Source organism: Meleagris gallopavo, chromosome 16 (genome assembly GCF_000146605.3).
Source record: "Meleagris gallopavo isolate NT-WF06-2002-E0010 breed Aviagen turkey brand Nicholas breeding stock chromosome 16, Turkey_5.1, whole genome shotgun sequence".
Lineage (NCBI taxonomy): Eukaryota > Metazoa > Chordata > Aves > Galliformes > Phasianidae > Meleagris > Meleagris gallopavo.
The window spans coordinates 13,668,966-13,685,990 of NC_015026.2; the positions used below are offsets into that span (position 1 = coordinate 13,668,966).

The 17,025-nt window shown below is 56.6% G+C and overlaps 1 protein-coding gene across 3 annotated transcripts in view; it reads left to right on the forward strand.

The window, feature by feature from the left end:
* Positions 1-17,025, forward strand: part of LOC100550253 (ankyrin repeat and fibronectin type-III domain-containing protein 1-like) — a 135,790-nt gene that overhangs the window by 38,211 nt on the left and 80,554 nt on the right. For all 3 annotated transcript variants that reach the window (XM_019620578.2, XM_010719872.2, XM_031555760.1), the window contains 2 exons: positions 5,906-6,099; positions 8,469-8,698. In XM_019620578.2, coding sequence (XP_019476123.1) covers positions 6,027-6,099; positions 8,469-8,698 — 303 coding nt within the window. In that variant the 5' untranslated portion in view covers positions 5,906-6,026. The remainder of the gene's footprint in view (positions 1-5,905; positions 6,100-8,468; positions 8,699-17,025) is intronic.

Below are 17,025 nucleotides of genomic sequence, written 5' to 3' on the forward strand. Positions count from 1 at the left end.
CTGCCACAGGCAGGGCCACCAACCTCCCCATTTAATACTAGAATAGGTTGCCCAGGGCCCCATCCAACCTGGCCTCCACCACACACATGGTGAGTCCCAGTTGTGGTTGTGCCTTCCTCCTTCCTGATCCACTTTCGGAAGCAGCACAAACTTGGTAGAGGCTGTCCAGTCCTTTCAGTTTAAAAATAACAAAATCAGAGTTAGCTATTCTGTACTGCACGTATCTTTTCCTTTCGTTGTTCCTCCATGCCAGGCATGCAGAACACCAGGTGTGAGCACACCGATGCTGGCACCAGGAAACAAAGCAGAGAATGTAGCCCTACATGGCTGCACGCAGCCCCTGCTGCATTCCTGCCCAGGCTCATGGCCCCTTTGCCCAGCACTGCAGCCTCCAGAAATGCACCTCTGTGATGATGCAGAGTCTCACACTGCAGAAACAAGCACAGCTCCACAGCCACTCAGCTCAGGCATTCAGCTCTGCCATAAAACTCCTACAAGGCTGCAAAAAGTCACTGAGAATAAATTTCTTGTTTAAGATGCTCTGGTTGACTTTTCCAGTCCATCGCAAACACCTGCTAGCTGCACCAGCCCAGAGACCTGCCAGCCCATTCAGCTTCATGGAATGGGCACCTATGCCACAGCAGAGCATCTCTCAAGGTGGAGGAGCAACTGCTGACATAACACAGGAAATGTGAACCACGGCATGGCTCTGCATTGCAGCTCACAGCAAAGAAATAGGGCATGTCCTGGCTGGAGATCCTGGGTGCTTCTGGCTCTCCTGGGAGGGAGCGGATCCAGCAGCATTTCATGGAGATAATGGGTTTTGGAGAGTTTCTCAGCGATTGCCGAGGTTGGTCTGACCTGAGAGCAGTGCTGCCATGCAGGGAGGGCAGTAGGCAGTGTTCTCCTGGCAGGATTGTGCTTGGTTGCTTTGGGGTATGTAAAAATATCTCTCCAGCTCTGGCAGCAGGTCTGTGCTCAGGCACGCAGTCGTGATGGGGAAGAGGAAGAACTGGCACGTTTTGGGGCTGGAAAACTGCACTGAAGGCACAAACCCTGTGTGAGCAGCAGGCAACGTGAGGCAGCTGGGTAAAAATGGAAGCGGGTCTCCCATCTCTGGTTTACAGCCCTGAGAGTCTCCATGGCTGCCCAGGGACGTCACCACTGAGCCCTGCCAAGTTCCAGTCCCGTGCCCTTCGGCCAGTGCTGGCTGCTGGAGCTGGATTTTAAAAGAGAATGTAAGTGAGGCACTGGGAAGTGCTTGAATCTGAGTGAGAAGTTTCCACCTCGCACTGCTCGGAAGTGTTTGTGGCAGTTGTATGTGAGATGTGGTTGCACCCCAGCTCCGACACCCGCCTTGCTGAGCAGCCAGCAGGACAGCGTGTGGGTGTGTGCGTCTGCATTATTGCCACAACGAATCAGTGGCACCTGTGTAAGAAATAAATAGTAATACAAAAAGTGACGGACGTGTCCACCGCTGATGCATGGAAGCGCTCCGTGCTGATGCTGAACCAAGCCAAGCTGGAAATAGCCCTAAATCCCGTGTCAGTGACTCAGCCACAGCCTGCTGGGCAGAAGTTACTCCTGCTGAAGTTCCCTGCAGCAGACATTGGTGTCTTTTGGACTCAGCCCCTCTCCCTCGTGCCTGGGTATGTGTGTGTGCTGGCTGTGGTGGCAGCTCGCAGGGTGCTGTGGGGCTGCACTCTGTGGCCATCCTGTGCCTTTCCCACCTGCAGTGGGTGAGCAGAGCCTTCCTGCCTCCATCACTGTGCTGTATGGCTGTGGGGTGGTTCTCTGCCCCTGTCTGTCCCCAGGCACTGTGTGTGTCTCCAGGGCACCGGGAAGGCTTGCTGCTTCAGAAGGGCCGGAAAAGAGCCCAGGTGCTCTTAGCATCGCCCTTTAGGGTCTGGGGGAGTGTTACATCTAAACCCAAGTGATGATGGGGCGTGCACTGGCTTTCTTCTCCTCTGCCCAGCTCCTGAGCTCCTTTTGGAGCTAATTGTTAGGGTGGGGACGGGGTTGGGAGCCGGCTGTGTTCTGCACAAACTGAAGCTCATCTTTACTCGGATTAGGCAAAAACCCAATAGTCATCCTTTCGTTTGGTGTGACAGCTGGATGGGCTAGCAGGAAGGGGAAGTTACGCTGGCATTAAGGAGAATTACATATGTAGCATGACTGCAGCAAACTTCTCCGGCAGCGAGCCCTGGCCTGTGAGTCACACTTGCTAGAAAGACTGCTGGGTGCCTCGTTCACCCACCGTGTTGGCACTGAGTCACAGCTGGGTGGGTGGGCAGGTAGGAAACAGAGGCCCCGGCCGCACGCACGGGGGAAGCGGCTCAGTGAGGCGGCTGTGAGCGCCAACAGCTTCTAATTAAAGCGGCGGTCGGCGAGGGGGAGGTTTGTGAATGGAGCAGGGAGCTGGGCTGTGTCCCCGGCTCACCTCCCGGCGGTGCTCACATGGCAGGGGCTGGGGGCTCGGAATTCGTTCAGTTTGCTTTTAGTTCTCACTGCTCTGATCCGTCGGCGGCAGGTGATAAATTACATTAATCTCCCTCTGCTGAGTCTGCTCGGCCTGGGCTGGTAATTGGCGAGTGATCTCCCTGTCCTCACCTTAACCCTGGAGCCTTTTCCATTCTATTTCCTCCCTCTTTTCCTTCGAGGAGGGGCGGTGGGAGCTCTGTGGGGGGTCCGGCTGCCCGTGGGGAGCTGATGATGGCACAGATATTTGTATCTCGCTTTCCGATGGGAAGCAGCACGGACAGAAGCCGAGCGCGCTGTTTTGCTTGAGGTGCTGCTGACCCAGAGAAGTGCTCTGTGATCGTGTACGAATGTTACACGGGGGAGAAAAGGCGAGACAGTCTCAGTGGGTTTCCTTTCATGTTGTTCTGCATGCTCCTCGTGCTTCGTTTGCATCTGTTTGGTGGGAACCTCACAACCCAGTGCTGCCGGCCCCATGGGATGGGGGGCTGCCATCCGGGGAGCCCTGCCCGAGCCCTGCATCCACCCCCCCTTCATTACAGAGCATTTCTCAGGGATGTTACTGCAGCATTTTGGGAGCACGAATCCATCCCATTGGTCAGGCTTGTGTCCACCTGGCCGTAGTGACAACCCTACGGGTGCTATTGGTGCTCTGGGGTTCTGGTGCTTCAGATCAAAACCCAGCCCATCTCAGGAGGGGAGGAGGGTTTGAAACAACAACACACTGTCCAAAACTGTGCTTAGGGATATTTTTTTGGCCAAAATATGAAATGATGACTTTTTGCCGGGGCTTAGCAGACTTAGGGCAGCCTTGCCAATGCTGACCTCAAGGGGTGGAACGCTTGCTCATGCTGCAGAAATGATGGGATTTAAAACAAACCAGGCTTTCTGCACCGGAGCGTTCAGAGTTTGTGACCGGCGCGTCTCGCCCATGCCTGCAATGTGCTGTATGAGGTGAGCTCAGCTCCGTTCTCCTCCTTTGCCCAGGACAAAGCACAGCCCTGCTCTGGCCCTGCCCCATAGCTTCACGGCCACGACTGGGGGTGAGACCACCAGGTGCCGGGCTGGTGGCCATGGGGGTCTGCCTGTGTGTACGGGTAGGGGCCAACCTGCCCTGCCGGCAGCGTTTGGATGCTCATTGGTTCTCATCTCAGCTCTCCCTGCCTCTCAGCATAAGCTGTTACGTGTCTGACTGAGAGGTTCACGGCTTAAAACAAAGAGCTGCGTGCCATTTTCTGGTTTGCTCCCCCCTTAAAGCTTTCCCGTTCCCCTGCCGAGCATCCCAGCCGCCTTCAGTATCCTCACTGCTGCATGGGCACCGGGGGGAGCAGCAGCTCCGTGTCCCATCGTGGTTTGCTGTAGTTGGCCCCGGCTGCCTCCTGTCATTGCCTGGGCGATGGACCCTGCTGTGCAAAGCTCGTCAGCCCGGAGCGATGGCAGGAGAGGAGCTCTGCAAACCAGCTGGTGGAAATCATGGTATTTACCAGCACACAGCTGAGCTTTGGGGGGGAGGGGGGTATTTTTATAGCTTCACATGTTGGTTGTGGTTTTATTTGTTGGCTGTTTTGTTGTTTTTTTTTTTTTTCCCCTCCCTGAACTTGTGAGCTGAATGCTGTTTTGTTGTGGGGTATTGGTGTGTGTTTTGTTTTGAATCCATTTTGCAGCCATCTCAAGGCTGCTGTTGTGTTTTCAGCTCTCACCCTCCACTCCTCAGCCTCTGGTAGCACCTAGCAGCACAAAGGCAGTTTAGTGGAGGCTCTGCTGGCAGCAGTGTGGGGCTCAGAGTGAGCTGCGGTGATTTCAGAACATCCCCACACCCCACAGGGGCTGAGCTATCCCTGCTTCATTGGGGGGACCAGCTGGATGCTGCGTGGGTCACCCAGATTCATGAGCACCTGGTTCACTGCAGATTTAGGGGGCGGATGGATGGATTGAGGGCTGATGGACAGAGGAGGAAGTGCAGCTGTGAGCCCTGGGCTGTCCCATAGGAGGGTTAGTTAGCCTGGGGCCCTTCCATCCCTGCCGTGGGGGAGGCAGAGGCTCTGTGTTGCCTCTCAGAACATAAACCAGCCTGGGCCATGCTGAGAAGGGCCTTTTGGAGGATGGCTTCTCCCACATTGAAATAAAGGGGGTGGGAGGGTTTGTGGAGACAGTGCTTGAGTGCTGGCTTTCCCTGGCTGACTTGCATTGGCCTTCTCTCTGCCTCCCTCTCTTTTCTCTCTGCTCAGCCCTTCCCCTCTTTCCCTGCAGCAATGAAGCTGTGCTGCACGGACCTCTCCAGCCAGGACATGGCTGTGGGGCAGGGCACCGGCTTTTCCTTGCCCCGGTGGCTGCTTTGGCTGGGGGGTTTGCTTTCAATAAATGCCTGAGGAAGCGGCACCTGTGCTGTGGGTGTTGCAGAATGGGTGATGCTGGAGCGGTCTGTGCTGTGCCACCAGCTTGGTGCCACTCACCTTCACCCTGTGGAATTCCTAGAGCTGGAGGCAGAGACCTGGCAGCGATGGGGCTGGCAAGACTTGCATATGTGCTCTCCTTTCCACCAAGCACTGAACAGCTGCTGTTGATGGGCTGTAGCTGTGTTGATGATGGCTTTTCTAATTGAGCTGTACGCTCCCATCAAGGCTCTTTACTAATGGCATGTGGCATCCTTGGTAACGCACGGCGCTGGGGCCGGCTCACGAAGCGCACGGTGCTGCACGATGTCCCAGCAGCAGCACTGGCTGCTGGCCGTGGCACACTGCACGGTGCATCTCCAGCATTGGCTTTGCTTGGGGATTCAAGTCAGATTCCAGACGGAAACAGATTTGGGGTTGAAATAGAAATCCTTGTCTGCAGCTCCAAAGGTCTCCAAGAGCACGAGTTCGTCCCTTTGACCTCACGTAGTCCATGTGAGCAGCACAGCAGGTACAAAGCAACATAATGTCCCATGCTGATGGTGCTCTGCAGCAAACAGAGCTGTGTGCAGGCACATTAGGAGGAGCACTGAGATTTACATGCAAGAAAGAAGGAAATATTTGAGGTCTGACAGAATGGCACGGTGGCAGTGGGATAAGGCACAGAGCTGCAGTGGAGGGCAGGCAGAGCTTTCATTCTCTTGTTCACAATTTGTATCATTTCAGTCCTGGTGCCTCTGGTTATTTGCTCATTTCTGATCATCCGTGCGTCTTAAGATGGGCTGGCATGGAGGTGCTGAGTGCTTGATGTGCTGTTGGTGCTGACTGTGGCTTGCAGCTCAGGATGCAAATCCCAATTAGAATGCAAAGGGAGAAGGCTTTGCCCAAACGGCTGCAGCCTCGCAAGCTGGGGTAGCACTTTGGTGTTATGCCCCATCCAGGGGCAGCACATGGCAAAGCACCCTGCAGAGAAGGACGTGGCTCAAAGCAGCCATCCCTGGGCCTGCAGTGAGCCCTGTGTTGTCTCCTTGCAGATCCCTGGACAGAAAGTTGCAGAGGCCACTCCTGGGGAAGTCCCGGACGCTGCCCAGCATCCCGCAGTCCCCAGTGCTGAGCAGGATTCCCCTCCTCGACTCTGCAGCGTTCCGGGAGGCGATGCCGGAGCAGAAGCCCTACCAGAAGCACTCAGCCCCCGATGGCCAGAAGGGCTGCACGGTCCCATCTGCTGGTGAGTGCACGGGGGTCTGCAAACCTTTGTCCAATGCGGCCTGGTTCTCCAGGGGCACTGCCAACCAGGCAAATCCAGCACTGGTCCCTGTGGGGTTGGCCTGCTCCCAGATCAGCCGTTCTCGATGATTTTTTGCCTGTCCATTTCTGAGCCTTTCCTTGAGGCCGTCATTTAAACTTTTCCGTCTTTCATTACGTTGGTGACAAAGCTGAGGGGGGGCTCAGGAGGGCACCCCCACTTGGAGATGGCGCTCAGCTCCAGCCCAGCAAGCTGCTGCTTCACAGCCCTTTGACCTCTGCAGAGGGCCGAGCTGCCTCTGTGCTCTGGCATGCAGAGGTTTCAGGGCACAGCTGGCTGCCCTCCTTGGGAGCAGGGGCACAGTGGCACTGTTCTGCCTTCCCGTGCTCCTGCCCTGGGGGTGCGCTGTGATGGATGCTCCCCACCCGGGGGCTGGGGGTTGGCCTTCTTGGCAGCTGGGGCTTTTGTCGTGTTCTGCCCTTGCGCTGATGCTGATGAAATACTAATACGGCTGGCCCAGCTGCTCTGAGCAAGTTTATTGGCAAAAGCACTGATGGGCAAAGTGCTTTACGCTTCTGGTGCCAGCAGAGTCACGCTGGGGCCATAGGAGTGATGGGGAAAGTGATTAGCACTGAAACAGAGATAAAGCTCGTGAGCCAGGGCTGGCAATCCAGTGCAAAATAAAACCCCTACAAAGCAGCTGCCTCTACCCAACACCCTTTGACTTTTTAAAGATTTTTATTATTATTTTATTAATCTAACGCCCTCACTGTCAGATTGCTGCAAGCTACGCAGCAGCTGGCCGAGCCCTGGATTAATTTTAATGCTCTGCAGACTGTGCTTTGTTCCCCAGTGCTCCTAATTCTGACACAGCAGGTCTGGGCGTGGGATGGAGGGCTGTGGATGGTTGCTGTGTCCATGGGACACGAGGGATGGGATGGCAGTGGCTGTGTGGGGTCGGGGCTGCTCCCTCGGGAGCTTCAGGGCCACCGAGGCAAGGTGGGCAAAGACAGACCTGGATGCCCAGTGGAGATCTGAATCCTGGTACAGAGCAAAGCCCCTGGCATTCCCTGGGCAGCCCACACCAGTGCATCAAGGTTCTTTCAGAGAAGAAATGTTTCCTAATATCCAACCCTGTCTCAAGTTCAGGTTATTCCCTCTTGTCCTTGTTTTGGAGGAGGAAAGGTCCTGACCTCCTCTGTGTTGCCTCCCTACACCCACTGTACCGAGCAGGGGACAATTGCAGGGCAGCTCAGTGTGCTCCCAGCCGTCCCACTGTGGGATGTCATGGGGTGGGGGTGAACGGGGCCACGGGATGCACGGTGCCCTTACACTGGGAGCTGCCCCGGCCCTGCAGCCCGATCTGCATGGGGCTGCTGTGTGCTGGCAGCCAGGGCTGGTCCCGATTGACGTGTTTGTGCCTGGAGTAATCACAGCTTTCAAACAGCAGCTCCTGTGTTGTACGAGCTGACATTTGGAGAGGAGCGACGCAGCTGATTAAATTCAGAGCAGGGCTAAAAAAATAATAAAAATAGCTCCTAGGTATTGCACTGCTCCGGGTCGCCTTTGTTGGCAGCTGTAGCTCTTCCTTTCTCTTCTTCACTCGCCTTCACTCTGGCTGTTTTTCTCCTTAAGGCCTTTATCTGCTTTCAACTCTGAAGGACTTTGCTCCCCAGCCCTGGTTGTGGTATTGTGCCCCCAGTGCCGGGCTGCTCAGAAAGCCAACAAAGCGGTGCGGCCGCAGGAGCAGGCAGCAGCACCAGCCCTCACCACTGCCTTTGTGCTGCAGGACCAGCAGCTGGCCTGGGTTTTGCAGGGTTGAGCACGGGGTTGCTTTGTTCATTTGTTCTCGCTTTTGAGAAGCGGTTTGGGCTGCGGGGGGGTGGAAGAGGAAAGTTCACTGTCTGTCAGGCAACAAGAAGCACGCAGTATCCATACCTGGGCTGCTCGGGAAGTAGTGATGCTATGGAGATGTCACCTGTGTGCTCTGCCTGTTTTCCCTTTTGGTGCAGTGAGGGCTGCTCGGCACTGTCCCAGCCCTGCGTGCTGCAGTGCTCTGTGCTTTGGGGGCGGTGGCCCCAGCCCCCAAAGAGCAGTGGATGGTTGGAAACAGTTGAGAGGAGTTTGCCTCTTTGGGCCCTAGTGGGCTGGGAGCTGCTGAATGGGGTGGGAGCACCCGGGATTTGTGGCAGGGACATTAACTGCCATGGGGCAGCAGCCATCCCTCGTGCCCTATGGTGGGACGGATGGAGGCGGTCTGGGTGGGCGTCTCCACCCGCATCCCGGGCACACAAGTAGGGGGTGAGTGCAGCTCTGACGGGGCGGCTGTCCCTCTGTCCCTCTGTCCTCAGGGGACGCCTGGCGGCTGGAGGACGATGGCATGGACCCCTCCGGTGATGCCCCGCTGCAGCCGCAGCTCCGCACAGCGGTGGAGGACGCCCCGTTCAGCCACTTTCGGATGCGCTCCTTCTACATGCGGAAGAGCCTCTCTGTTGACAACCACTTGGGCTCGCTGGGCTACGCCGTGCATCCCGCTGAGACCAAGGCTGAGCGTGTCCGGACCCGGCTGCGGCGGCAGTTTGTGAGTACTTGGGGTGATGCAACCCACCCACGTGGCTTTGGAAAACACTGGCATGGCAGAGGGTTGGCTGTATGCGTGTGTGACAAAACAAAAGACACGTCTCTCTCCGGCCTGATGCTGCTCAGTTTGCCCACACCTGCTATGCTGGGCAGGCTCTGTGGCTCCCAGTCACTGCATTGCCATAGGGTTGGCTGGCTGCTGCTCACCAGGCAGTGCACAGTGTGGGTTTCCCATCGCCGCACCTCTGGTCGGAACAAAAAGGGGCTCGAGGCAAAAAGGAGCGGGCACTGCTCTGCGTCAACACGCAGCACTTGGGCCTTTCCAAGGGCTCGGGGCTGCAGGGTGTGCAGAGAGCAGCTCCCAGCCCCTGGGGCAGCCCTCCTCCCACTGCTGTGTGGGTGCTGCATGCTCCCCACTTAATGTTTAATGGGCTCTGCGTCTTCTCTTTCCCACAGACACCTGATACAGGGCTTTGTGTGGCCTTACTCCCGCCTCGTTACTGCCTTGGGGTTGTAATGAGGGCTTGGGTGTCCTCGCACTGAAAGGCACCCGGCGTTGGTTGGAAATGGATGAGGGCTTTGCTACAATGGGAGCAGAGCAGGCGCTGTGCGCCCGTGTAACCTGAAGTGCTGTCAGGAGATCAGCCCAGGCCGGCAGGGCTCACCTGCTGCGAGGCATGGGCAGGTGCAATGCATCTCCATAAACCCGCTGCTCCTGGGTCTGTTTGCTTCCCCCCTGCCCCGAGGAAGGGCTGATCCACCTGCTGGCACAGGCTGGGTCTGGAGGCTGCTCCCTGCAATGTGTGGGGTGCTGCATAGGGCTCATTCCTGCCCCTTGCACTCCATGGACCGCACCACTGAAGGTAGTGGCTCGTGTGCTCCCCGGTGCTGATCCTGCCTGTGGCAAGGACTTTGCAAGGAGCTGGTTGGGGTCCAGCACTTGGGATCCAGTGAGAGGGGACCCGGAGCTGCTGCCCTATGCTGGGGAAGGCAGTGTTGGGAATAGCAACGAGCAGCAGCAGCAGCAGCAGTGGCAGGATGTGGGGTCTGAGGGACTGCAGGGTACAGCTGGGGCGGTCCTGCTGCGGGGTAAGTAGTGGGCACTGTGCTCTCTTCCAGCTCTCTGTGCTCTATGTGTGGTTCTTTTTGGCCTCTGACTCCATGAGGGCTTTTGCTCGTTGGTTTTGGGGTCCTTCAGCTCCCCATGGTACACCCACAGGGCTGATAGGAGCGCAGCAGGGTTTGTGTATGACTTTAATTTCCTTGCTGCGTCCTTGTGGCTGAAAGGTGTTGATGCTGTGGCTGGATGCAGGAGGAGCAGGGCCCCCATTTTTGGGGCTCTGCCCAATGGAGGGTTCATGTTTGCAGCGTGCATCCATGCTTCTCCACGAGAGGATTTCCTGCAGCTGACATGGGAGCACCTGGGCCCTGCACCCTGTGCCTGTGGGATTATTGGAGCTTTTCCCTTTGGTGCCGGTGCTGGGGGACCCCGTGGTGCTGCCTGCAGCCCTGCACTGTCTGCAGAGCTGGTGATGGATGGATCTCTGCGAGCCACAGCCATGGCATATCTGCCGTCCCACTGCTGGCATGTGATGGATCTGCATGTAGGGATTACTGGAATTTGCATAATTTGAATTTTAAATGAATTCTGATTTCTGTGATTGTCAGAATGAATTTTCTTTCTGACGAGTCTTCCCCTTGCACTGCTCTCAGGCTGCTGACGTTGGCACAGTCCCCATCTTTGAGAGCTGGGAGCGTTTGGTCACCGCTGTGCCGCTGTCACAGCTGCACGCGTCCCTTGGCACGGGGCACGTGTCAGGCTGGGGCTGTGCAGGGACCCACACTGCAAGGAGCACAACGTGGGGTTGTGGTTTCTGCATGGTGAGAGCCATCCCTTCCCCGTCCCATCCCCAGCTCTGGATCTTGTCCTGAAGCATGCAAGGACCTGCTGGATCTGTGGGATGCCCACGGTTAGCCCTGCCCTGATTCCGTCTGCTGCCCAGAGCTGTGGGTGCTCCATCCCTGAAGGTGTCTGTGGCTGTGGATGGGCCCCGGGCAGCCTGAGCTGGAGGGGCACAGCCCATGGCAGGGCTGGGGCTGGGAGATCTTTAGTGTCCTTTCCAACCCGACCGTTCTGTGATTCTTGTTTACAACATGCACTTCAAGAACAGAAGGAAAAAGAAGGGTCGGAGCCGTTCAACAGGCGGGTCACCGTTCACAAAAGGGCTAAAAAGGCAGCAAAGGTGCTGCAGAGCTCAGTGGCAGTGTGCGTCTCAAGGAAGCACACGTGGAGGTGGATGAGAGCTGCGCTGCATCATCCCATTGTGCAGATCTGCCCTCGGCACACCGCTCGCTTGCTGACTGTTGTTCATCGATGAGTATTCCAATAAAAGTTACAAACATAATCAATGATGATGTAACGCTTGCGCCGGGCAGCTGCTCATCCAGAGCACATCCGGCTGAGAACAATCCCGGGGAGTGGGCACTGAGGGGGAGAGACCGGGTGTGAATCACTCAGTGTTGCAGATCAGTGGGGAGCGACGAGTCACAGCCAGCAAACAGGAGCGGAGCACAGCTGCTTCCTGCTCAGACTGCCACGGGCTGAACTGCAGCAGCATCTTGTGGTGCCCCAGTGGCACGGGAGGTGTGGGAAGGTCCTGGGAAGGGGTGTGCAACCTGCTGAGCTGCTCTCTCATCCCATTTAAAGGGAGGTGTTTCCCAGATCCAAGCAAGGCTCACGTGGTGCTCCGGGAGGGTGGCACTGAAGATGTGGAGCAGATGCAGCCTAACTCGGCATGCAGCAACACCTCCTTCCTTTGCATTACACTTTGCATGGAAGGATGGGTCTGGGTGCACTGGGGTGCCTCGCTGTGTGCTGAACACCCACCTCTGGAGCAGGGCAGCACGAAGCATGCATCCTCTCCTGGGCACTGAGCAGAGGCACAGGCAGGCCGTGCTGCGGGCGCGTCGGTCTGTGTGTGCAAACATGGCTCAGAGCTTTGCAAGGGGAGTTCTGCTCAGCGGTGCCAGCCCACACAGCTGCTTCCATCGAGGTTGGACTTGGTTTCAGTAACATCTATGGAGTTGTATTTTTCTTTTGCTTTCTATGCCACTTGCAGCACAGTGTTCTGGCCTTGGGGACCTTTGGTCACAGCCAAATGTGTTCCTACTTCAGAAGGAAGGGGTGGGTTTGGGGGTTGGAAACGTCCCAGGATTCCGAAGGGGAAGTGCCTCTGGAACCTGCTCGCTGGTATTCACACAGCACTTGGTACAGGACAAGAACACGGGGTGTTTGCATATTGCCTTTGTTGGATGTGAGAGCCCTGGATGAGCAGCGTGTGGGCACACAGTCTATGGTGGTGTCTGAAATAAAGGGGATAAACAGGAGAGCTGTGGTACCCTGGGCTTGAAATGGGAAGGGCTTTATTGCTGAGACAGACTTTGCTTTGAGGGCTGCCTTTCTGAAGGTGGGGTGTTGGTGGGAGCTTGTATCAATGCTCAGGGCATTGCCCTTATAAAGGGCAAGTGCGGGTTGGATTTGCTCCTAACTTGCAAAATGCTGGGAAATGGCCTCTAGATCCCACATGTCCCAGCCCCAAGAGCAAAGCATTCCATCTTCCATGAATCCACACTGTTTCCTCCCTCTCCTGGCTTGGTGCTGTGCAGGAGCAGCGGGGCTGCGGGGTGCTGGGGTGCAGCAAGGAACCTGGCCGTGTACTGGCAGGGCTGGAACAGAGGCAGGATCTGGTCATGGTGAGGAGGTCCTGGTGTGCCACCACTGCCTGTCCCCTCCTAGTGACTGTGTGATGGTGGCAGTGGCCGTGCACCTTCCACCTGGGTCCCTCTGGTGTTCACATCCTGGCAGCCAAGGCTGCTCCTGGTGGTTCCAAAGGGCACAGCCAGGTATCTTTTGCCATTCTGATTTATTCTCATTTCTTGTTTTGACAGCAGGAATGGCTCCATGATTGCACATCCTTGTGTCCCAGCCTGCTCACTGCTCAGGCCAGGTGAAGTAGGTCACAGTTGCTGCTGGTCACGGGGTCTCTTGTTCCTCCTGTGGCACTTCCTTATGTTTACCTTGGTAAACATGCTGTCTTGGTTAAAAACTCTCTTGCAGTTTCTCCTCCAGACACCAGACAGCACACCTGGCTGCTGCACTGCCTTCATGCGCTCAGAGCTCACAGTCTGTAGTTGTGGGGCTCTGAGCAGTGCCCCGCATGCCTGATGAAATGGGGCAGCTCTGCAAAGCACCTTCCCTGCGAGCAGCTCCCTGCGGTGAGATGCTTGCGACCCTTGTGCACATCGTGGTGGTTTCAAGGATCAAGCCTCAAGGATGTGCCAGGTGGATGGGCAGCAGAGCTAGCAGCCACTCAGGGCAGTGTCCGTCCGCGGGTGACACTTTGCACTGGATGAGCTGCGTGTGCAACAGTGTGCAGTGTGCTGTTCTCCCACGCTGGGCTGCAGGCAGGCATGCAGTAGCAGCGCTGTGCTGCAAGAGGTCTCTGCAGCACTGCACTTCAGGGTGCTGCTGCACGCCTGTCGGCGGCTCTCGCGCTGCTCGCACCCTTCCTTCCCCAGCTCTGCAGGAAGGGAGAGGGTCACCACCTTCACACCCTCATGTTCTTGTGTCCGAGTGCAGTGAGGGAGGGTAGGAGGGTAGCGGTCATGTCTGAACGGCACTAATGAGAGCTGTTGGGCTCTGTGGGGCTGTGTCTGCTCTTCCCTGCAGCTGTGCCCAGAGCAGAGCTGTGCCCTCCACTGCTGCCTTCCAGCAGAGCCGTGGAGGTGGGACTGCAGTAGAACGGCCCCAGTGCCCCTAGGAGCATCCATCTGCTGCTGCCCTTGGCCAGCTGTGATCACCTGACCTGGAGCTGTTTGCATGCTGGGCTTCACTGAACCCCAGCAAGTGATTTTGGGGATGTTGTAGACAGAATCTCTAGCTGAATAGAGGGTTTCACTGCAAAATCACCAACTTACCTGGCTGTGCCATCTCTGTTTGCAGCCTCTGCGGGAATTAAGCAGCATCAGAGCTGATTTCAGCCCCAGCTTCTGGCTGCCCTGCAGCATGATAGCAGCACAGCCATCACCTTGCTGCACCGGCTGCTCGTTCTGCTGGCACCTGCAGGGCGATGGCAGCTCTTATTTGCATTGCTGTGCAGCACTGTGCACCTGTACCCTGGTGGTGGGCACACATTGGGCAATGCAGGGTCTCTCTGGGTGCAGCCTGGGGTGGGATCAGCTCCTCAGGCAGAGGTGTTCTGTTGGGGACACCTCCCCAACCTGCTGGAGGGGACAGCTGTGCCTGCGCTGGGGTGCACGTTGTGCTCTCTGCAGACCCTGCCCTTGCTGAGAGGCTGCCGGTGCCATCCTGAGCTCCTTGGGAGCACAGGGAAGCGGAGTTCTGAGAGTCATCGAGCATCCCAAGGTGGAAGGGACACGTAATGGTCATCGAGTCCTGCAGGTTTCTCCATGGGGACATCGGAGACTGGAGATTAGCGGAGCGTTTCTGGTGGGCGCAGGGCGATGCCTGGGGTCGGGTGTCACCTCGCTCTGACGGCAATGGCAGCCCTGCCCTGTTGGGAAGGGTGGAAAAAGAAAGGATCCTGAAACCTAAGAGCTGTTTTGCTATTTACTTTGGTTCTGTTTTTCCTCCAAGAATAGAAACAAAGACGGTGGATTTGCATCACCAGGAGCAACTTGAGGAGGAAGGAGGAAGCGGCACGGCCTCATTAGTGGCAGGAATGTGCTGGCGAGGAGGGCTTGTGACAGGGGAGGCGGTTTGACCCAGGGCTCCCATTAGCATTTCGGTCATCTCACTTCTCCGCTCTCATGTTTTATTTTTTTAATGACCAGTTTGGAGGCTTTGGAAAGAAGAGCCAGTTTCTACGAGGGAATGTTTGCAGAGGCAGAAATAACTCAGGCTTCTGCAGATGGCGACAATGTTCAGTTGTAGATCTTCACGCTTCTCGGCATGGGTGTATCCTACATGGTGAGGGTTTTCCAAGCTCTTCTGGGCACTTAGAGATGGCAGTATGAAAGCTGATGTCCCGGAGTGACCCTGCATGTGCCCCATTCCACTGTGTGCTGGTGCTTCTGTTGGAGCTCCTGGAGAGAGGGAAGAACGTTCTGAAGGGGCCACGGTGTGGAGATATGCACAGGGCACTGTAGGGCACATCCCTCATTTCACTGCAGCAGTGATGGCATCGCCAGGGGGGGAGGCACACTTGTGGTCTGGGGGTGGGAGTGGGCAGAGCACAGCTGAGCCTGGCTTTGGTTCCTGCTGCATCCCCTCTGGCAGCAGTCTTTCCCACTTGAGAGCCGGGCTCTCTGTTTCATGGTTGGATTCTTCTTTCAGAGTCCAGCCCGCAGCTCAGCTCTTTCATTCAGGTTTTTGTTCACGGTGTCATTTACTGTTCCTTGTGGCCACTGAAGGTACTTCCAGTGAGCATCTGTGGCATTAGCTGCAGAGTGGTAGGTTGTGCAGGCTGCTCAGGTGGTAGGACAGGGACACGGCTGCCAAAAAGTGGAAAAAATAGAGCCCTGGTGCTCAGTGCTGACCTGAGAGGGAGCTACTCCTGCATACAGACCTTTGTGCGGGTTAAGAAGGCCCAGCTTTTTGGACCTGGGGTGGAGCCTTGGGATGCTCAGATAGACATTGCCCTTTCTGCTGCCTTACCACCTCCCTGGGAGCCACCCTGGCACTTTTCCTCCAGCACAGAGAGCTGTTGGACATCCTTAAATATTGCCCTGAGGGCTCTGCCCACACCGCCAGCCCTGCTGGAAGCAGAACCCATTGCTGCCAAGCACCCAGCCCTGCGTGGGGCTGTGCTGGGTGGCTCATGGCAATGTTTTTCATCACCCCAATGGGACACCACTGTCAGCAGCCCAGCAGCAAGCTGCCTCTTTCCGTTGCCACAGTCTGTGCAGGGAGCGTTTAGCTCAGCAGCGAAGGCAAATGATGCTGGACATGAGAGGCTTTATCTGTTCTGCTCTGTTCTGTTGGCGCAGGCTCCATCTTTGTGTATTCTTGGTTTTGTTTGGTGGTTCCCATCACACACATGAGCTCGGGCTCTGTTGGGGTGGGGACGTGGCTCCTTTCTCCGGGAGCATCCAACGCTCATCACTCCCCCCTTCCCTTCCCAAAAAAGTGATTGTTCCTCGAAAGCAGAGCGGTGCCACTGGAATGTTAATTGGGGCCCTGAATACCCGCGGTCCCCTTTGCCTCTTAACGAGCAAATTGAATTTATTTGGGCACTGACAGCCCCTCGCCCCCTCCCCCTGGGCAAGACTGAAGCGCCCATTGTGCGCTCTGCATCGGGATTTGCTGCCATTTATTTCAGGGACCCTTTTTTTGAGAAAGTCGTTTTCAGGGGCTGGGGGATGGCGGGACCCTTTCTCATACCGCGGGCTGTGCGGTGTGGGGGTGGGCAGGCAGCAGGGCTGTCAGTGCTGCGGTGATGCGGGCATCGCACTGCGCTGACCCACACGGACTGTTTTTCTGCCCCTGCATTCCATGTGGTTCCCCATCACGGTGAGCCGCGCTGTGCCCCACAGCCGTCCTGCTGACCCCCTCCTCTTGGCACACACCCTCCGTGTCCCTCCCGCCCGTCTCTGTGTCGGACCACCGGCAGCGTGAGTGCTGTGTTTGGGTTGGACGCCGTGAGTGTGAGCACGATGATGGGATCAGCTGGCCAAGCCTCTTTGGAGCTGTTTATTTTGACACTGAATTTGTCATACGCTCTCCAGGCGCTGTTGTGGCCCCACGGTGCCCTGCTGCTGGTGCAGGGCCCCACGTCCTCAGTGGGCAGACCTGTCGTGTCTCATCATGTGAGGCTGGGAGATGAGGAGCTGCATTGTGACCAGCCCCGTGCCCAACCCTGCCCTGTGCTCAGCTCCTGCTCTTTTCATTGCAGGAGTAAAATCATCCCTTCTGCAAGGCAGCCCTTAGAAAGCTCTGCTAGGTCCTGTTGGTGCTTTGCACTGCTCTGCCTCGATTCCTGCTGCATGCCAGCTCCTCAACGTGCCCATTCAGCACTGCAGCAGGGAGCAGAGCTGCTGTGTGCAAAGGGGCACTTGGCAGCAGCCAGCATGGCCCTGCAGGGATGGGGTTTGTGCATGAAGGGGCTGCCCAGACCCCGGCAGCAGCCAGCCCAACAGAATGCTCCCTCTGCCCACCTTGCGTATGGGGACTTGCTGTTGCTTGTTTGTTTGTTGCCCATTTGTGTATTCGTGACTGAACCTGCAGCTGTGCAGTGCCGGGAGGATTTGGAGTGGATTAGAATGACAAGAGATGTAGTCTTTATAAATAAAGAAATCATTTTCCCCGCA